The sequence below is a fragment of the Antechinus flavipes genome, chromosome 5, assembly GCF_016432865.1.
Source record: "Antechinus flavipes isolate AdamAnt ecotype Samford, QLD, Australia chromosome 5, AdamAnt_v2, whole genome shotgun sequence".
Taxonomy (NCBI): domain Eukaryota; kingdom Metazoa; phylum Chordata; class Mammalia; order Dasyuromorphia; family Dasyuridae; genus Antechinus; species Antechinus flavipes.
The window spans coordinates 44,184,252-44,206,532 of record NC_067402.1 but is presented as its reverse complement, the minus strand read 5'-3'; the positions used below and the strand labels follow the sequence as shown (position 1 = coordinate 44,206,532).

At 36.7% G+C, this 22,281-nt stretch overlaps 1 protein-coding gene across 1 annotated transcript in view; it reads right to left on the bottom strand.

Moving 5' to 3' along the window:
- TMC2 (transmembrane channel like 2) overlaps positions 1-22,281 on the bottom strand; it is a 67,072-nt gene that overhangs the window by 11,367 nt on the left and 33,424 nt on the right. The window contains exons 10-17 of the mRNA XM_051962349.1: positions 21,769-21,916; positions 20,598-20,786; positions 17,056-17,235; positions 14,597-14,746; positions 11,704-11,832; positions 7,956-8,023; positions 6,667-6,906; positions 3,363-3,488 (exon numbers count right to left, since the gene is read on the bottom strand). Of these exons, the coding sequence (XP_051818309.1) occupies positions 3,363-3,488; positions 6,667-6,906; positions 7,956-8,023; positions 11,704-11,832; positions 14,597-14,746; positions 17,056-17,235; positions 20,598-20,786; positions 21,769-21,916 (1,230 nt within the window). The remainder of the gene's footprint in view (positions 1-3,362; positions 3,489-6,666; positions 6,907-7,955; positions 8,024-11,703; positions 11,833-14,596; positions 14,747-17,055; positions 17,236-20,597; positions 20,787-21,768; positions 21,917-22,281) is intronic.

The following is a 22,281-nucleotide window of genomic DNA, read 5'->3' as shown; positions in this document are numbered from 1 at the left end:
ATTTGTTTTTTATATATTTCTATATACAATATATATATACATACATAAGATTCACATCCACAATAAGGTAGCTCAAAAGAAAGATTGACAGAGTTAAGCTAAAAATAACAATCGTGTTATACAAATGAAGTGCAGAAGAATAGACACAGAGGCATTAAGAGTGGGGAGGAGGGCTTGTAGTTCTGAAAATCTACTCACACTGAGAATGACTTCAATAGATAACACTACATATATACCATGAAGGGCATAACACCTTTCCAAATCTATAAAGAAATGAGGAGGGAGGGATGGGTAGATGGGGAAACCAAGGGTAAAGAAAGAAGGCAAGGGAGGATCCTTGAGTGGGAGGTTAAGTAATAGCAAGGCAAATTAAGGAGCAGAATTTAATTAAAGAGGCAGCAATAATAGGAAAGGTGTGTATGTGAGTTATGTGTATGTGTGAGTATGTATATGTATTTACATAGCTACATGTGTATACATAAATATATCTTGTCTTAAATGTAGCTTGCTTGGGAGTGGTGGGGGGGGACAAAAGGGGACAAAAGAATAAAGTAAATAAGGTGTACAGCAGAAAACCCAAAAATAATTTACAAGGAAGTAAAGAAAAAATGGTCATTTATGAATATAATTTCTTCAACTAACATATTTTTTTGATCTGGTAATTTGTCGTTATATATTTAGAATCCTTCCTGATGTTTTGCTGGGCACATGACAATGTTCTTTTTTGATTTGTTTCTTTTTGTTTTGTATTTTTTTTTCTGTTTTCCTTTTTTTCTTATTCTTCTTTCAAATAAAAAAGATAAAAAGGAAAAAAAATGGGAAAAACGAAAGTGCTGGGTTTCAAGCTTGTCTTCTAAAGATTCACTTCAGGCACATTTGTGACAATTACAATATTCAAAAAGACAATAAAAGTTTTATGTATGTACCTTTTGATTCCCATCTACTTTTGATTTATTCTGCTACGGCTTGATATTTTGAAAACTTTTCATTTCACATAGTTTGGAGAGGTTATGGAAATTCAGTATGATAATGTCTATTAAAACATTGTTCTTAATTTTTTGTGATCATTGTTATGTTTAGACAGACAATTGTGGGTGACAATTCGGTTTATAATAATGCTCCAATTCTAATTTGGTTCTTTTTTTGAGTTCTCCAGAATTTTTTTTAAGTTTGTTATTGTTAATAATATTATTTTTATTTTTCCCCAAGTAATTAAGTTCATTAAATATAGTATCGAGCTATGCCAGGTTTGAATCTGGAGACTTTCCCCAAAGACAAGGTTGTCAGTTATCAATTTGAAATGTAGTTTCTTCTATTATCTGGGAGATTCACTTTTGTTAATCAAGATTTTTGTTTCCCAAATGCAATAATTAAATTTATCCTGTTTTTCTCATAGCTCTCTAGTAAGATAGGTAAATATGATGTCTGTTTTGCAGAAGAAGAGACTGAAATAAATGAGTTAAGTGACATCTTCAAGGCTGCAGAGCGATTTAACTAATGAACTACTTTCAACCCTTTCAGTTGTCAGTGGGCATCTCTGGACCTTGGAATGTACAACTTTTCCAAAGGGTATGCTTAATAATCCCCCTATTTATCCAGCATTTAAGCTGGTGTAAGGTGTGCTAATGAGGTTGGAAGGCATCTGGAGGCTGTAACCTAGGATACAACTTCCTAATGTTCTCATCTCTGGGTTGTTACTAGAGAACAGAGCTGGGACCATGGTGACAGGCGACTCCCTTGTTTGGTGATATTTTCTGCTTTCTTTCTGAGACAAGGTGATTTCATTTCTTTAATTCACCTAGTATACTGCCCAGTGGATTTCTCCCTTTGTTGTTATTTCCTGAGTCTAATATTTCTTTGGACTTGGTCTAATGTTATTTTACCACCATGCCCTTATTATAGGCCATGAAATCATTAAAGCATCATTGGAAAGTGAATCATGGGGAAAGAAGGGTTGTGACTTGTAGGAACTATCATGTGCAATCTGACAATTCTTGTGTCTTTGAGGGCATTTCTATGTTGGGGGGCATGTTGTCCTTGGTATTGATTTTCTGCTGCTTTCTAAAAGGCTCTCTGCTAAAAATCCTGGAGTTGAATTTCAAGAAGAATATTTTGCTTTTCAGTAAACCAGCTGCAAGTAAACCTACTGAAGACTCAGGAAGTAAAGGGAGGTTGTAGGTAGCCAGAAGTGTGGGGAGAAGACTGAGGGAGAAGTTGGATTACTGGAATGGTGAAGGGCAGAAATAGTTTACCTTTGCACATGTGCAAGTGTGGGGTCATAATAAGAATTACTCTGAAAGAAGGAAGACTTTTCTACAAATAGTAACAAATAGAGAAAAGTATAAATACTTAATGTTCAAGATCCCGAAGGCTTAATCCAATATAGATAACTCTTGATTACTCACACCAAGAAGGGGTACCCAGGTGTGGATGATTGATAATCCCCAGGTAAGAAGCCATTTACATTTTTCTCATGTAATTATAACTTCTGGTGTAATTTTACTTAAATTGATATTAGCATCTATTTATATTTTATAAATATACAAAAAGAGGTGTAGTATAAGGTGGGAGGGCTATATAAGTTAGAGAGGAATAGAGGGTAGAGGGTGCTTTTAACATAGAAAAGCTTTTTATCTTTTAAAAATTGCTGTGAGTGATCAAAACATGGCTGTACAATTTCATTAGTACCTAATTTTTTTCCATTCAGTGGAATCCTGTTGACCAAATGCAGATCAAGAACCAAAAAATCCTCCTTCCTTCTGTGCATTGCTCTGTTATGGACTGGTTTTACTGGGGGAGGTGCCATACACAATTAGGAGAAGGAACTTTTATGACACTAGGACAAGGGTATTTTGGCAACCACTATTTTGAATTTACCTCCCTTCCCTCATATTCTTCTTATTTTCTGGGGAAAAATTCTCTAGGGATCGCCAAATAGGAGGCCACATGCCTTCTGGATTTTTTTTTTTTTTTTTTTTGTGAAGTTTGGAGATGAGAAGGAAACAGATTTGTTTATAGAATATCTTGGGAACTAAGAAAATGAGACCAGCAAAGAGTCCATGTTTCCAGAAGAACATCATAAGACAGGGGTCCTCAAACTACGCCTGCGGGCCAGATGCAGCAGCTGAGGATGATTATCCCCCTCACCCAGGACCATGAAGTTTCTTTATTTAAAGGCCCACAAAACAAAGGTTTTGTTTTTACTATAGTCCGGTCCTCCAATAGTCTGAGGGACAGTGAACTGGCCCCCTATTTAAAAAGTTTGAGGACCCCTGTAAGAGTTACATAAGCTGCAGAGAAAAGACTAGGGTCTTTTCACAAGGCAAAGGCATGCAAGTACACAGGGTCCACATCCAACTCACGCCATGAGTAGAATGGCAGGTATGATCAGGCCTGGATTTGCTATATAGCCAAAAATCTTGCTGACAAAGGCTGGGAAATCATTCTCAATAGTTTCCTGGATGACATCATACATTCTGTTTTTCCCACTAGGAAGAAGAGAGGATTGGTTAGCCCCATTTAACTTTTTATCATCATTATGATTTATATATAAATAGCAATTATGTTCCTGCTATTTCAGGTTGTTGTTACTCCTGTCAATATAGAATCATCAAGTCCCATTGCTAATGTAACAGAGAATAACTCTTTGCTTAAAGAAAAATTATTATTAGGATACAGACTATTCAAATGGAATTTTTAGTTTATATCCATGTTTTCTGCTTTCCTTTCCCATAGACTTATGTCATTCACATATCATAACATATGATCATATATTTACATTCTCTTGATTTCTTCTGTTCCCCCCTTTTTTTATCTTGTATTTTACCATTCTTCCATGCTTGTACCCCTATGATACCATCGGTGAGTTCCTCCCAGAACCTCCATTTTGAAGAAGGGCCCAGACAAGTGATTGATCCTTCACTCAGTAGATATCCTCAGTGTAGGTATCTTTGTCTGCTCCTGCTTTTGAGCTCCAATTTTGTACTACCTTACATCATTAGAATGAACCACTTGAGCACTGGGACTGCCTTTCTTTTTGTATTTCTATCTCTAGGGCTGAACACAGTGCCTGCCACATATTAAGTGCTTAACAAATGATTGTTTCCTTTTTCTAGCTAGATCTTCTCTTGATTTCCTTACATACTTATATGCTTAATTCTCTGTTGTTTAGTTTCTCTCTTTATAGAAGTTTATGTCTTTACACTCCCTCCTTTCTGTTTATTTTAAAATATCTAATTTCATTTTGAACTTACATGAACAAACATGAACTTTTCAAAACTAATAGCTAATATTTATAAAACTCCTTAAAGTTTGCAAAATATTTTATATATGTTATATTATTTGATTTGCATAATAACATTGTAAGTTAGATTTCATATTTTACAGATGAAGAAACAGGCTAAAAGAGTTCAAATCATTTGAATAGCATCATACAATAATACAAAGTGAACAATAGCTTTAAAGGGATGGATTTGTACAATAACAGAATGTTGGATCATTGTAAGTACGTATTGTACCTTCTAAAATGTGATCCAGTCTGGTTTACTAGAAAATTTTTTTTTGCTTCTCACTTGTGTATCTGCAAGGTCTGTCCTACATATTTTATGTACTTTGAGAGACTAACTTGATGGGCTTCCTGCTTTGGAGAATGTCATAGTCTATACATTTTCCATCTCTATTTCTCTAGTGTGGATAGCCAAGTCTACAAGCATTCTTGTAGATTTTATTAAGGAGGCTTTGGAGTATATTGGATTTTGATGGAATTAGTGCAATTGGGATTAAATATGGAAATAGAAGAACTTGAAGAAATTAATTATATATATGAAATCCTTCTGTCTAGTCATTGTGTTGGGCACCTTCCTTCAATGGTTTATCTTTTTGGGGACTGTATGTCTCTTTGTGGAATGCTTTGCTTTATACCTACACTTTTGCATATTTTCTCTTACAAATGTTCTTTATCAATACTGATATCTCAATTACACAGAGGGGATAACCTATAATGATCAAAGAATATGTCCAAGTTGACTCCATAGGGCCAAGAGTGAAACTGGTATAGATCTGAAGCCTCCTTTGGCAGACTGATTTCTTTGCCAGTCTTCTATCCAGGGGCCTAGAGCCAGTGGTTCTCAAATTTTTGTTTTCAGTATCTGTATCCTAGTAAAAATGATTGAGGATCTCTCCAAATCGTTTTTGTTTATCTGGGTTATATTTATAGACATTTACCATATTGGAAATAAAAACTATTTTTGAATTTGTAGACTCTCTAAAAGGGTTTCAGCGATCCCCAGGATTCTCTAGACCATACTTTGAGAGCCACTGGCCTAGACTTTGCCTATCACCTAGCATTAGAACTTCTTCAATTTTTTTTTGAGGAGATAGGAACTAAATCAATCAGTAAGCATTTACTAAACACGTACTATGTTCCAGGTACTGTGATAGGCCCTGGATGAAAAATACAAAGAATGATATAATTTCTACTTACAAAGAGTTTACAATCTAATAGAATAAAATGGCAATGAAAGATCAATGAGTCCATTATTTTTTCCCTTTGTTTATAGTTTCAGCAAATGGTTAACTTGAAAGGTAAGCTGAATTATGGTCTAAAATATAGTATGGGGGGCAGTAGATTTCCCTGCTTACTTTTTCCTTTTCTTTTATTAGCATCAAAGAGTAAGACTAAGCTTCATTTGAATGGGCAGAATCTGTGATGTTTTCTTACTAGTAGCTATCATGCCCAAAAGGCACAAAATGTGAGAGATTTGATTTGTAAATTGCGTGGGTGCCTGCTTTCCCTCCAACCCCAACACAGTATAATCAAATTAAAAATGAACGAATTTAGAATCTGAAATATATTTTTGAAATCCTAATTCTGTCTTGTGTACAGACACAAATAAGTGTGCCCGGAGTACAATAGCTGATTTAACAAGTCGATGACAGGGCCATTTCTTAAGCCCTCAGCAGATTTCTAGCCAGAGGTCTGTTCATTAGTAAAAGCTCAGGACCTCGCAACCAAGGGTCCAATTTGTCCAGATTTGTTGCCTTCCTCTGACTCAGACAAGATGCTGTGTTTCTGTATCCAATTAGGGCTTGATTAGCACGCCAGCCAGGGCCAAGGCAGAAACATGGGGAAAAATGCTCTTGGGGAAGCAGAGGTGGACTGGGCTCAAGTCAATGGAGCTTTGTCACAGGGTGAGCCAAGCCCCCAGCAATATTTAACCAACACAGTGTCCTACTATTCCTTTTCCCTCCTGGATTGTCCAATTTAGTGTCGGTTTTACTTGGAGGTTAAATGGCCAATGTATAAATTCTGGGTGTTCTCCAATAGCTTATAAATTATCCTCACCTCAGCCCACCTTTCTTAGAAAACCTTTCACCTATAGGTGACCAAGCACTGTGGTGGGAGTAAGGTGGGGAGTAGAATGAAACTTCCTGAGAATTGAGATATTTTGCTTTTGTTTTTGTATTCCCAGCCCCTACGACTATGTCATAAACACAGCTGGTGTCTAATGAATGTTTGTTTTGTTTATAAAATAATAAAATCAGCCCTTTGACTTAAACCTGAGGGTTCTGACTTAAACCTTCTGCTCTTTCTCAAGTCTGGATCCAAGCAATGGATTTGATCATGTATAATCTAGATTAGGGTGCTTTTTATAGAGTGCACTATACCTGAATGGTCCACAGTCAAAAGAAGGGGGCAAAGACATGATAGTGTACGCCACTGGCAAGAGGCTGAGAAACAGGACCAGCAGTAACAAGCCCATGTAAAAATTATTTGATTTGGATGCCTTGAAAACCCGTTCGTGGGGGACGTTGCTGCTCATCACTGCCCAGCACTGAAAATACATGGAGGTCAACAAGCGTAGCACATTAATGCCCACTAGTCCAGGTGCATAAAAGGAGCCCATCCTGAAAAACAGAAACAACAGAAGTGGTGACGAACAGCAGCAGAAGGGAAGAGGAAGAGTGGACCAATGGGGTTTTTATTGTAACAGGAGGAAGGCTATATGAGCAGAGGAGTAGGAGAGCTCCACTCAGCATATTATCTGGTTTATTATTGAAGTTTTTTGTGATGAAATCATAACATGTAAGGCAGGCAATAAGGCAGGGGGAGAAGATGATAGGCAGAATCAGGAGGCTTGAGTTCTAATCTTAGCTTCTCTATTGTCCAGCTGTTTGGTCATTGGCAAATCACTCTGGGTCTCATCTGGAAGTTTACCTATATAAAATGAAGTTGGTGTTCAGAAATTTATCTGAGCCCTTTAAATGGAGGGCCAAGGCTACTGACTAATAATAATCTACTAGAAATTCTAAAATCCAGAAGGGTATTTGTCAAAAACTACAGATGCCCTTTTTCATTATTTCCTTTAAGTAGGGCATTTAGAGGGAGGATCAATCAATCACTAATACTTGTGTCAAAGTCTCACAAATTAATTTTTCTGTTCAGGCAAGAGAAAGAGACAAAGAAAACAGCAAAAGGATGGTCCCAGAGTGGCTGATAATTCTTTGAGGAAATGGATACCTACTTGAGCCAGATGGGAAAAGTCTAGAGAGCAATATGATATCAAGGGGAAAGGTGACATAAAATCAATGAATATGAAAGCTGATATCTAATCCTACAATAATTTTTATAGTTAAGGAAACTGAGGTCTATAGAGGTGAATTGATTTGCCTGTGATCACACAGTGCTATATAAATGAATAGCTTTTGATTATCATTCTTATTGACATCATTTTTTTTCTTTATTGAAGCTTTTTATTTTTCAAAACATATGCGTGGACAATTCTTCAACATTCCTCCCCTTCTCCCACACCCTCCCCTAGATGAAAAGTTGTCCAATACATGTTAAACATAGTAGAAATATATGACATCATTGTTACTGATTGAATCAGGAATCCAATTCCAATATCTCATTTCCTCAAAGCAGGTGCCCTGTAAAAATCAAAGAAGTGTCTCACCATATCATTCCTTGGTTGAAGATCAAACCCAGAACATTTCCACTAATGTCAAATTCCGAGTATGAGGGCTGCCCCAAAAGGAGAAAGAGGGGAAGCATAATTAAACAAAGTCAACCAGTGCTTAGTCATAGTCCAGTGATCATTCACAGCAATCACACTCTGTTGGTATTGAAGATGCAGTCATCGATACCGTCCTCCCACTGGGATTCACTTCCTTTGATGTTACCTTAGATTTTTCAGAGTTAATAAACATGTTATTAAAGCTAACCACTGGCTATTAGAATGTAAACTCTTTGAGACCAAAAGCTATTTTTACCTTTCTTTATATCTTTGCATTGTTTCTGATATACAGTAAGCAGTTAATACATGTTCTCTTGTGAAAAAGGAAATGGAATTTACTTTTTTCTATGGGTTGTAGTTTTTAAACATTCTCTTTTAGTCTATTTGATTTAATTTGGACATCTACTGGGGAGCTAAGATAGAAAACTGACTTTATTTTTTCCACTCTTGTAAATGTGGCTTGGAGAAAACAAGTAAAGAGTGAATCTATTAAATAAGTAGATTGATCTCATTCATTAAGTTGTGAGATGAAAAGAAATCTTTGAAAAACAAAGAGAATACTTGTAAATTCTTCCCCACCAGCATCAATGAATCTGTGAACCCTACCAGGGAGGGCAGTGAGTTGACTTTGATTTAGGTGTTTGATTTTTGTTTTGAACTTTTTATTACAATATGGATTTTGTAAAGTATTTAAGAGCAAAGAGGAAGGAAGGATTAGAGAGTAGATATTCTTAAGGTTGGACTTCTCAAGAAGCTGAGGAAGAGATTTATGGAGGGGAGTAGAGAAAGCATCTAAATTAAGAAGGGGGGAAAATTTAACCAAATATAGAAGGAAGGAAGAAATGATAACAATCTAAAGCTTTCCTTAAAGTATTCCAGAGTCTATGTTTTGAAATAATCAGGTCTTAAATAGCTCTTAAATCTCTAGTCTAACTTAATTCCTGAAATGTGGTTAACATTTTAAAATCAGACCTTACCTAAAATTTGTTTGCCAACTGCCTAGAACAGTGTGTGTGTTATATATGCAGACATACACACTGTATATATACATTCATCCCCATATGTGTGTGTGTGTGTGTGTATATATATATATATATATATATATATATGCCTATTTATATGAACTATTTCCCAATTAATAAATAGTCCAAGTATATGACTAGGTAATTCTCAAAGGAAGAAATTCAGGTTATCTATAGCTATTTAACTATGTGGGAAAAAGCTCTAAATCAATACTAATTAGAACAATGCAAATTAATATAATTCTGAGGTACTACTTTACACTTATCATATTGGCAAAGATGACAAGAAATAAACAGAAATATTGAAGGGATTGTGGGAAAACAAGTACATTGATGCACTGCTGGCAGAACAGTATAAGCATTCTGGAAAACAATTTGGAATTATACATAAAAATTACTAAATAGTGCACATTTTTTTCATCTAACCATACCACTGTTAATTCTATATTTAGAGGAGATTAATGGAAGAATAAGGGTTCTATATATACAAAAATATTTATAGAAGCTCTATTTGTGGTGGCAAAAAATTGGAAGCTAAAGGAATACTCTTCAATTAGAGATGAATATCTTGTGGTATATGAATGAGGAATAGAAATGAGGAAAAAGATAATTTCAAAGGGACCTAGAAAGAATCTTATGGATCGATGCTTAGTGAAGTAAGCAGAACCAGGAGAACAATTTCTACAATAACAACAATATTTAAAATAAAACAACTCTGAAAGCTGTAAGAACTGTGATCCATATAAGGACTAATAATTATTCCAGAAGAATGATGAAACAAACATATTATATCTCTCCTGATAAAAAGGTGATAGATTTAGGGCATAGAATGAAACATTTTATTTTTTATTTAGACAATGAGGGAATTTGTTTTTCTTGACTGTATTGTTACAATTAATTTGTTTTTATTTTCTTTTTTTCCCTCCAATGGGTTGGAAGGGCAACAGGGAGAGAAAAGAAATTTCTATTATTTAAAAACAATAAAAAATTAGGGCTAGGGAAGAGTTTTACATATTTGAAATGTTGTACACACTTTCAAAAGACATTGTTTTACTTTGTCAATCACCTAAAAACAATTCAAGACCTACTCCTCTGGTAACTTTTTTGGTTGTCAGTGGTTAGGTACCTAGAGAGACATCTTTGCTCAGATATTACACAATTTATTAAATTTTAGAGTTCCCCAAAGGCCTGGTTGGGGCAGGGGGAGAAAGTAATACAGGAGAACTATGTTAACAAGGAATGTAGGCTTGGGTTACTTTCTGTATTTTTCCTATTCACTTCTATTCTAAACAGATGTTTTATGTTTCTCCATAAAAAGATGCCTGTGAAGTGGAATAGCTATGATTTAGGATAACCTAGAGTACTTCTTATGGTGTAAAACCCTTCAAAAAACCTTGCAAACTCTGGAATTGGATTGGATTTTTGTATTTGCCAAGGGAGCATCAAACAAGCTTAAGTAACCCTCCATGGAGACAACAGGAACATTAGGAATTTGGGCTGTGGAGAAAATGAACATTTAGATTTTCAGAGATTCTAGTTGCTTGAGAAATACAGTTTGGCTTCTTAATCTCTGGCTTGGGTACTTCAGCCTTACAACCAGGAAAGAGAACCCCGAATTCATAAGTCACTAATTTTATAAGTTCATAAGCCAATTTACTTTCTATCAAGGAAAGGACAAGTTTGGTGCAATAATTAGTACATTACTAAAGATAGTTCTACAATCAAGATACACCTTGAAGGAGGGAAAGAGAGAGAGAAGGAAGAGAAAGCACAAAGCTAACTTATGACTTCTAATCTTGTCCAATTCTAAGAATATTTTAATGTTTTAGTTCACTGGGTCCCACTTGGAGAAGCTGTGGAAAGACTGGAACTTTAGTAGATGACTATCTAAGGAGGATTTTTTTATGGTGATTGCAGCCCTTTATGACTGAACTAAGAAGAAGGACCCTAATGCAGCTAAACTATAGATTGAGTCCATTGGCCATTGCTCCATTTAGGTATGAAAATGAGAAAGGCCATAGTAACATCCTATTTCCTAACTGAAATAGGATAGGACAGGGAGTAGTTTTGTTTTGCTTTTTGTATCCCAGTACCTAGCATAATGATTTTCAGAAGGTAGGTATATCATTAAAGCCTGTTGAATGAAATATGAGATAATTGAATACGAAGGGCCTTTCTGAAGGTTTATTTCAAAGGACTAGACTAAGAGTCACGCCATTATTTGGTTTGTCTAGTACTTTGTGAAATAACAAAGCCTCCTTACATTATTTTTTTCTTTTTATTCTTCTTTCCTTATGATTCTATTTTTGCTTTACTCTCTCTCTCCATTATTCTTCTGGTCTTCTGGCCTCATTAATAACTCTTGCCATCCTCATATTTCCATAGCATTCATTTAAGTAATACTTAAATGTATTGACTAAATTTTCCTTATGTCAAAGACCACCATTTTAGAAGTTCATAGTATAAATTAAACTGGAATAAGTTATGTTTTTTCCTTTCCAAGCAAATTTCCTGGCCTGCAGAATGTGCAGAATAGATACTTCCATTCTCTGAAATAGCAAATAAGCTGTCCTTAGGCATTAAAAAATCTATAAACCTACATATAAAAATAAAATAAAGGAGTTAAGAACATTTGCACTCAAAGCCTATAAAAAACAATGACCTACAAATCCTGCCTCCAGGTCCCAACACCAACAGTAGTTCATGAATCTGACAAAGCAAGCCCGAAGGAAATCTCCCAGCAGAATGGTTATAAATGTCACCAGGATGTCAGAAACTGTGAGCCTCACAAATTCCTAAAAAGGAAAGCAAAGAAAAGGACAGTCAGTGTTGCAGTTTTCCCTCACTTTCCCCTAAGAATGTCAGTTATTCTTTCTTGACTTCTACTCATTGATTTTTTTGAGTAATAGAATGGTTTCTATCCTGGACCTAAAATGCATCCTTGTGGTTTATTTTGAAACGACAACCAGAATCTCACTCCATATTTCAGAGATAGGACTCAAAAACAGACTGAAAATCAAGTGAGGGGCTCTTTTGGCATCTGGGATCAAATCACAGCAGCACCTTCTGTTTATTGATATTTTCTTCAGTATACTGAGAAAAGCTCTACCTCTTTCCTAGTTATTAGAAGGCACAGAACAGGAGGGTTCCAAAAATCTTGGGAAGCAGGATGGACCAAATAATAGGTATCTATGAGTGTCTGCCTTCTCCCTATTACAGATGTTTTTAAATGCTGCTTCTTGCCATCACATCTGGGTGCTTTGCTAATAACAGAAATCCAGTTTTCTCCATAGCCACACATAGTATATAGGCCATGAGCCTTAATCAATTAAATAGGAATTCATAAAAATCTAGTGTTTACAATGGCTTGTAGTAGGCTTTGGGGGTGCTCGAAGGAGTTGACCACCCCATTTCCCACCTCAGTGCCTTTGCATTGATTGTCCCCATTCTTGGAATACACTCTTGATCTCTTAGAAGCCCCTATCTACTCCAAATTTCAGCTCATGTACCACCTTCTGTGTGAATTTTTTCCTAATCCCATTCTCTCACCCTAACCAGCTGCTAATCTCATCCCTCAAAAAAATCACCATGTTTGTCACATTTGCATGTTGTATACTTATTTACACATGTACCTATTCTCTCCCCTAATACAATGTAACTCCTTTTTTTTTTTTTTTTGTGGGGAGGGGTCTCCATTATTTGTCATATAGTTGGCACTTGATAAATAAATGTTAAATGCTTGTTGAAGAAAACAGTCTCTATTCTCATCTAGCAGGAATGTTAACATTGGAGTAGAGATAACAAAACTTTTTAACTGATAAGTGAACTGAAGAGGTTGAGATAAAATGAGATATCATTAAGGAGTGACAAATCCTTCATGGCTCAGGAAAGACTTCGTAGAATAAGTGGCACCTCAGTCCATCCTTGCAGAAAGGAAAAGATTTTAAGAAGTGGAGGAGATATGTAGGGTGATCACTTCTTGCATGGGTACCAAATTTTGAATCAGTTTGGCTGGAAGGCAGAGTGGTGGAAGGGAGAAGGAGACAGTAAGGATCGCCCAGTAGATTTCAGGAAGAAAGAAGGAGACCTTGAAGACCAAGCTTAGGAACTTGTGTTTCACTCTGTAGACAATAAAGAGATGGTGAAGAATTTTGAACAGAGGTGGTTAGATATGATTATCCTGTTTTCAGTGTGAAAAATGTATGGGAAAGGGGGGAAACAAAATGTGACACTTGGTTAAGAAGGTATTACAACAGATGAGATGAAAATAACCAAGAGGAAGAAAGAAAATAAATGAGGGGTTGAATGATGTATTTTCTGAAAATGTTAGTGCAGCATTTCTGGAACACAAACATTGTAATAAATTATAATTAAATAAATATATATTTTTTAACTAAATAAATATGTATATATATAATAAAAAAGTAATTGATCTTGTAAAAAAGTAATATTTAAATATTTAAAAAACTAATATTTCTCCTGTTTAGCTTTGGTTTGAGTGTCAACTGAGGGAGGGATTAAACCATGGAAAGAGCCTGTGTTGGAAGTAAGGTTCCAATCCCAATTTTTCCCAACCCTGCTCTGGTGGGTCAGTCTTGGCCACTAGAAGCTGAACTAGATAGAGGATCTCTAAGGGTCTTTTGTACCTTAAAATTATAATTTTGTGTGTTCTTCTCCTTGTTGGTTTCATATTACAAAGCAAAATACTGGAAAAAAAATGTCATGCTCCTTTTTCCTATCAGCTCAAATGGCTTTCTGAATTTTGGCCTTGGTCTAGTATGGTATGTAAATACTGTCTCCTTTCTATATCCTCTCCCCCACTTTGCCATTAAAGCTGAGCCATATGGCCAAAAAACATACAATTTTGGAATCTCAGGGTGCTTGTATTTTCTCTGACAAATGTCTAGACTGGTGTTCTAACTTGTTGAAAGGCAAAACTCACAGTAGATGGCACAGTAGTTACATAGGCCATTCGGTAGTCTGGAAAAAGGCAGATGAATCATTTAGATGGACAGGGAACACTTGAATTTTGTTTTCAGGGTGCATGTGTCATACACACCAGGAAGAAGTACCAGTCTAGGTTGATGAGAATCATTACAACCAATGTGACTGCGGGAGAGAAGGTCCCTTTTTTAAAGCAAATGCTTCAGTTATGTTCTGAGATTGCCTAAATGGTATTTGTTGGTTATAGAAGGCATGTGAAAAAAAGGTACAGAAAATTAAGAAAATGGGATTGGGGGCTGGAATCCACCAAAGAAAGTAGGTATGATATTTCTGTTATTTAGAAAAGTTGATAAACAAACAAATGAAAAGCAACTGAGTTGTGATAGAATATAGACAGGTAGATGGTACAATGGGTAGAGTGTTGAGTAAGGAAATTTTGGGTTCAAATCCAGCCACAGAGACTTATTAGTTGTGTGACTCTGGGTAAGCCCCTTAACCCCATTTACCTCAGTTTCCTCAGATGTAAAATGAGCTGGAGAAGTATATCTTTGTCAAGAAAACACCAAATGGGATCACAAATGAAATGACTGAACAAAGCATCTTTAATTTACTCACAATGCCCACTGTTGTTTCCCAGCAAGAACCCCTGGGCACATCTGCTGGATGAAGTGGGGGCCGAGTCACACTCTCATTCCACATGGAGACATTGTAATAGTTAAATAGGGTCCAGTGGGTGATGTTCTTTATTGCTTCTTCATTAGAAAGCTAGAAAGGAAGGTTGACAAAGTCAGCTTTAAGTTTTAACTTAAATCCATCCAATTGTGAATCCATCAAAGGAAAGTAACTTAAAGCAAGAGAAGGCCTGGAGAAGAGGCAGGAGATCTGGCTCTTAGTTTTGATTGTGCCTCCAGGCCTGGTGCTCTATCCACTATGTCACCCAGCTGCCCTTGGTGAAGTCCAGCAATTATATGATATATTGTTGGGCTTATCACTTATATGACTTACATAAGTGATTATCCCCAAATAGCTACACTGAACTTGGGAGTAGCAAGGAGGTAGGCAGTGGAATGGTTTTAATATCTAGAACCTCACTACAATTTCAAAACCTCTTGATCCCACCTTTCTAATACCAGGATTTGGGGAAAGGAGACCTTTCTTCTTTGACTCTCCTTTCCTTAATCAGTATAGGACTCCTTGAGAGTTCTGAAAAGTTAGGAGTTATGATTGAACTGTGACCATTTTAGAGAAAGTAATAGAGGATTGTAATGATTTTCCTCAAATATATGACGAATATATGATGGAGAAGCAGTGTGGAATGTAGAAAAAGATTTGGGTTCAAGTTTTTCCTTTGACACATACTGGCTGTATGACTAGTCCACTCAATCTCTTAACCAGACTATAATCTGATGGCCTGTGCAGATACAGGGAGTTTCTTTTCCCTAGAGTTCCTTATACTGATAAAACTATGGATCAATCTCTCTTTGCCTCTAGATCATTAAAAGTCTCAAGATCTTTAATTGAATAGAACATCTGAAGATGCTCAGGGACAAAGTTTTGTCATCCTGATTTTGTAGTTATGTAAACTTAGGCAGTGGGTATAAATAAGAGAAAAGAACCTAGGTCAGTCTTCATGAGATGACACTGAAAAATCAAACCTCCAACACTGAGGTTCAAAAGGGTACATTGCTAGGAAAGGACTGAGAAGATATTCAATAAGAGAAAGATGGAAAAATGGTTAATGATGGGCTTGCAGAATGGGATGTAGGGCAGAGAAGAGAACTGGTTAGTACCAAATATGGCATTTTAACCCCAAGGTGGTCTTGAAGGATCAGTTGTTTTAATTTAAACAATTATCCAATGCCTTTGCATCAGAATTTCCTCTCAGTTGCTGGCAAGAAGAAGAATATCTCTTTCTTGAACTTTGGCTGCCATGCCAATGATCAGTGACACAGTCGTAGGGACTACCTAGCTAGAGGTAATTCAGTATCTAGGATTTTAACCTAGAAGTTCCTAGAAGCATAAGATTTTAGAATGAGAAGGAAACTCAGAGACGACATAATCTAACTCTCTTAATTTACAATAAGAGAAAATAGTAATTTTGCAGGCTTGGATAGATTAATAATAGCTGGGCAAGGTAAATCCAGCTTAATGGTGACTAAGCTGGAAGAGAAGCTTGAGTTTCTTAGTCTTTTTTTTTAACCTGATTTTTTTTAGATGAGGCAATTGAAGTTAAGTGACTTGCTCAGGTTTATACAACTCATAAGTGTTAAGCATCTGAGGTCACATTTGAACTCAGTTTCTCCTGAGACCAGTGTTCTATCCACTCATTCAGCTACTTGTCCTGAGCTTTTTTTTATTATTAACCATTCACCTGGAACAGCAAAAAAGAAGAAATACTTATTGATCTCCATTTTCAAAACTTGCCCTTTTAATTTAAATATTAAAGGGACTATTGGAAACTGAGAACGCAAGCAGCTTTTACTATTAGGAATGTTCAAAAGGATGTTGTCAGTGAAGATGATAATGTTGAAGGATGCCGTTTTGTGGTGCAATCTCATGCTGGGAGGCAATGGATAGAGCATTATATTTGGAGCAGGGTGCAAGTCTTGATTCTATGCTTGTTAATTTATGTGACCATGAACAAATCTCTGAATCTCAGTTTCCTCCTCTATAAAATTGAAATAATACCCATATAACTTTTCAGGGTTGTTATGTTCTCCATAAAGTGGCTTTTTTTTGGGGGGGTGGACTTGTGGTTTTTTGGTTTTAGGACCTCCCAGTGAGGAAAATTTCTCCACATGCATATTGGTACCTACTTGGCAACTTATAATATTAGAGAGTTTACCAATGAACTTGTCCAGTGTCTGTCAGAAGTGGTCCTTGAGCTCAAATTTTCCTGATTCAAAGGCTGACTTCCTGGACACCATGCATATTATCATTCAGCTGAATATCAGAGTAAATTATTTTGCCATAAGATTACAAATCAAAACTGTGGTTCATGTTAGTATAAGAAAAAAAAGATCAGATATCAAATATTCTGGGGATATGCCCTTGGCAGCGTTTGTGCTTTTTACCTTCAGATGGACGTCATCCATTAAGGCCAACAGGAATGTGTAGAGATTTCCAAGAAAGAGAGCAAAAATGCGTCCTAACTGCCACTTCAACCCAATTCGAGGGTGGTAATTCTCCAAGGCAGCAATGGTTTCAAACAGTGGTGGACAAAACATCCCCAACAGGGACATTACAATTTCAACCTGCCAAATGGAGGGAGTCAGTCAATGAGTAAATCTTTGAAAATCACTATTAATCTCTGCTGGTATATTCACAATACCTGTATCCCAAGCAAACTTCATCATTTTATTCCCATTTGGCTCACTAATGTTTTGACTTAGGATGACAATATCAAATCCAGCTCCTTGCCCCATCTCCTTAGTTTCTGGATCTGTTAGAAGATGGCAACTCAGATTGTAGATGGAATATTGGAAAATGAGAATTTCCTGTTGCTTATGACTGAATCTAATTGCTTCAGGTTGGTCTAGATGACCTTGAAGGTCTCCTTCAGCTCAAAAGCTATATGCAGTGTTCTGATTATTGTAGACCCTTAGTGAATGAATGGATGGATAAATGAAAAATGTAGTCTGTTGGAGTATTATGCTCTTAGCTCTATGCATTGTCCCTTTTATTTTGGCTCTCCCATTCTTATAAGCAGTGGGTGTCAAGTCAGTGGGAGCAGCCCTCAATCAGAAGAAACTGTTTCATCATTTCATGTAATCAAGGCACCTATGATTCCTTTCTGTGAATAGCAACATGATTCCTCTTGCTGTGTTTTGAAATTATTCTCTGTTAATAATACAGATGGGAGCAAAGCTTCAGTGGCGGCAGCAGATTCTGGGGAGAGTTTTCCTGAGCTCCTTTCTACAGTCACCTCAGCGGTCCAGTCTGACGTCTCTCCAGCTTGCTAATGTGCAGGATGAGGCAATTGTCATCACGGCTATGTCCGGATGAATTAGCCCTGCTCCATCCCTCTCCCCACTGCTAGTTATTGTTTCCTTTGGGAAATGACTGCACGAGTTGCTTGGGTGGCTGTCTCATGTTGCTGCCCCTGACTCTGCAACTCTTGATGTGCAAATAGGACGAAGGCTGGTGGAGTTTGTGCCTTTCATGCTGACTGTGTGGATCAAAACTGGGACGGCTGTATCAGTGACCCTCCCCGGGCCAGCCCAGGTGTGTAAGGACAATGACCTTCAAGGAGGGAGAGGAACAGAATTTGGGAAGCTTGGCTAGGACACAGTCTGTGCTACTTATTTTCACAATGAATTAGAAGTGAATCTCTACTTTCCAGCCTTTATCCCTTTCTCTATCTCATTTCCATTTGTTTCCTTGGCTTTCAGGACCGACCCACATTTAATTCACTTTCTCATTATTATTTTTTTTTCTAGACTTGTCTTCCATCTTTCAGTTCTTATCCTTTCTAAGTCTGTCCTTAGATCCAAAACTTTAAGTTAATTTATTTTGCAGATTTCTCTACAAAGAGAGAGGATAGATACATTCATTCAGTGAATGAAGAAATTTATTCTTTTGGCACGTATTATGTGCAAAGCTGAGTCAGTATAGTATCATGGCCAGAGTGCCAGATTTCTGATGAGGAAGAGGCAAGTTCATAGCCCACTTAGGACATTTTCTAGCTGTGGAACCCTCACTAAGTCACTCATTCTCTTAGAGCCACTGAAAGCTCCCTCAGATTTGTCCTCAAAGTAGGTGGAGTTCCGATACTATCAAAAATATGCTTTGCTAGGCACAAAATTAAAAGCTTGCTAATCACTTGGGTACTTTGATCCATTTACTAACTAATTCTACTTGAGAAAGCCCAGGAACTTGAACTTAATAGCCTTGGCAGTGGCCAGGCTTCCAGCCCACACTGCCCTCCATCACCCTGAGAAGCCTTAGACATTGCTTCTACAGGGCTGTAGCCCCTGCTACTGAAGACCCAGAAAGGAAAGCTCTTGCCAGCAAGGTCCTTGTCCTGTTAAATGGTTCATTACCAGAAAGTAATATCATTTTATTAATAGAACTGATATTAAGGAAGAATCATTATTTTACTTTGTTGCTGCACCCTAAGAATTATGAAAATTTTCCAACTAATTTATAACTGAAACCTTACATGGGTTGTCTCCTCTATTAGAATGTGATTGTCCCACTTTTCTATTTGTATTCTCAGTAGTTAGCATGGCACTTTTTTCATTCATTTATTCATCTAATTCATTTATTTCTTTTCTTTGACTTGTTTTATTTCTTCAAGCAGCCAGTGTTCCCTGGTAAAATTATAATTCAATGAGAATTTATCAGGTGCCTACTGTGTGTCTGGAGGTATTACAGATTGCAAATTTAAAAATGAAACAATCCTTTCTTTCAAGGAGATTCTATTTTTCTGAAGGAAATGCAAAATATGATTAAGGCCAATTTGAATGCTGGGTCTATTAATGATTATTCACACAGGGTCAAGCTGACCTTCTTGTACCACCTATTTCCTAGGCTATTGTGAACATTTAATGAAAGAGGGAATTCAAAGTAGTGTTGAGTTAACTAAGTAGGAGAAAGACTAGAGATAGGGACAGAAGCAGGAAGAAGAGCAGCAGGGGAAACAGTTGGAGTAGCCCTAACTTTCTTCAAAGCTCTTCAAAGCTAACTTTTCTTCAAAGAAGTAGCTCCTACCTGAGCACTAACCTGATCCCTCCCAGATGCTCGTGCCTTCTCCCCACTGAAATCACTTTGTATTTACTAGGGATATACTTTTATATCTATATATCTATATATATATTTCTTATACTTTATATTTTTTATTTTCTTATACACATTGTTTCTGTGATCAAATATAAGTCCCTCAAGGACAGAGCTATTCTGATTTTGCTTCTTTAGTTCCCAGCACCTCATTTTTGTTCTTTAGTTATTTCAGAAATGTCTCCATGACCCCATTTAAAGTTTTCCTGGCAAAAATGCTATAGTGGCTTTCCATTTCTTTCTCCAGGTCATTTGACAGAAGAGGAAATAGATAAAAATGGTTAAGGATCACATGACTAGTGAGTGTCTGAGGCTGGATTTGAACTCAGGTTCTCCTGACTCTAGGCTTCTATCCATTACCACTGCTAACTGTTGTGAGCCTAGTTTACCTGTCATAAAAAAGTACTTAATCGATGTTTATTAATTGATTTTATAATTATAGTAGGAATGAGTTTGCTAAGCAAGTTAGTATGACAAATAAGATCAAAAGCAAGAATATTTAATTGATTTCAGAGATCCAATTATTTCCCTATACTCTGGAAGCACTCATTTAAAACTATAGATAATTGGTCTACTAATTATAAATCAGTCTTATCTGTTTATTGAAGAAGATCCTTTATATATCCTCATGCACATACATATACATATTCACACACACACACACATATATATATACTTATCTATATGCATCTACATATAATGTGTCTAAAAATTTATAGTTCAAACTTTCTTAGACTGGCTTTTCTTGTCCACATCTCTGTTGACTCAAGTCAGTCAGATTTCACTGTATGTACTATTTGATACAATATGAGTGATAATTCAGCCTTTTCTTTCTTACCTCATTCCTTTCGTACCAGCTGACATTTTGCATTTTGGAAAATTCTTGGGATCGCTTCACCACAAAATAAATGAGATAGCCACTTCCACATAAACAGCAGATGATGAGAAAGTTGGCCAAAACCCGGAGGAATCTGGTCAAGTGGATATTTTCTTCTTTGTTGCTTTCTTGTTCATCGACAATAGACTCCTTTCATGTGTGCGTGTAGATATATAATTATAATATATGTTAACAAATATATTAAATTAACAAAAATAATAAGTGAGTAACTGGAACTATAGCCTGGCTTTCAGACTCCAATGGAAGGTATGACCAGGCATCAAAAGTTACAATAAACTACAAACTCGCTGAGGGCAGGAGCCTTAGAAATTTTTGTTTTTCCTGAAGCATAATATTATGTGATCCACTCAACACATATGAGAGCTACTAAGGGCAAAATGAGAGGCAGAATGACTGGCCTTGGAATCAGAAACACTAGGGTTCAGGTCTTGTCTGGGATGCATGTCAGCCTTGTGACTAGCCCCAACCTCTCAGTGACCCAGATAATTTTCTAAGGGTATAAATTATGGCAGAGCTGATGATTTGCATTAGTCACAGTGTTAAGTCTGAGGCCAGATTTAAACTCAGGTCCTCCTAACTTCAGGGCTGGTGCTCATCCCCACTATACCACCCAGCTGCTCCCTGCCTAATAATTCTCAAATTGCACTAAGTAGACAATATCACTTTTGCTTATTGCTGAGTGACTTGGTTCTTTCCTTAGTAGTCAAGAACTTCTTTTGTCCCTTACCATTAACAAAAATGCTAAGTAATGGTTTGGGCATTCTGGGACCAACCTGAAAGTGCAGACCAGAGAAGAATGAACAATATAATAAAAATGAGAAATAGAAAACAAGGAGAAATAGTGAAAGAAGGAATGAGAAAAGGAAGGTATCAATTCTCTATGATGGTAAAAAATGGCTAACAAGAGATTCATTCATTAATCAACAATAACAATTCTCCCTCCCCCCCCCCCCCCCCAAGGCTTGAAATACAGGGTTAACGCTACCTTATACAATTTATGCCTTGAGGTTAATAGGGAAATTTCTTCCCAAAGCTCTATCCAAGATGATTTCTGCCAGTACTGAAATGCTAAGATATTTCCCCAAGAAAAAAGTGCTCCCCAATAGGCTACCTTGAAGCTGGTGGTAATAGATGCATATTTATTATCAGCTGTCTCTGGATTGCCAATCAAGTAGTCCCAGCTAGTAAACATCTTGAAGCTGAAAGTAAAGTTGTCACCGTTTCCTTCACCTGTGCTTTCTTGGGCATTACTGGCCATGCTGCAAGAGAAACATTACTTGGGACCAAGAGTCAATGCAGTTGATCAACTGTATTGATTTCCCCTGGCCCATGCTCCTAGCAAAACTCCAAGGCTATAAAGAACTGGAGAATATGGAAGACAGAAATCCTATAGCATAAAATGCCAGCAAAGCAGGAATCTTGGTGAAAGCTGATGATGCTCTGTATAGAGTTCATCTCCTGGGCTTCAGCATTTCCAAACGTGAAGCTTGTCAAGTTAAAAAGGAGCAACTCCTTTTCCTTCTTAATTTCATCATTCAAAATATGGAGATAGCTAAAGACCTTCTTGAGGTCAAACAGCAAGTGTGTGCTAGGACTGAGTTCTGACTTTATTGGATGCCTTACT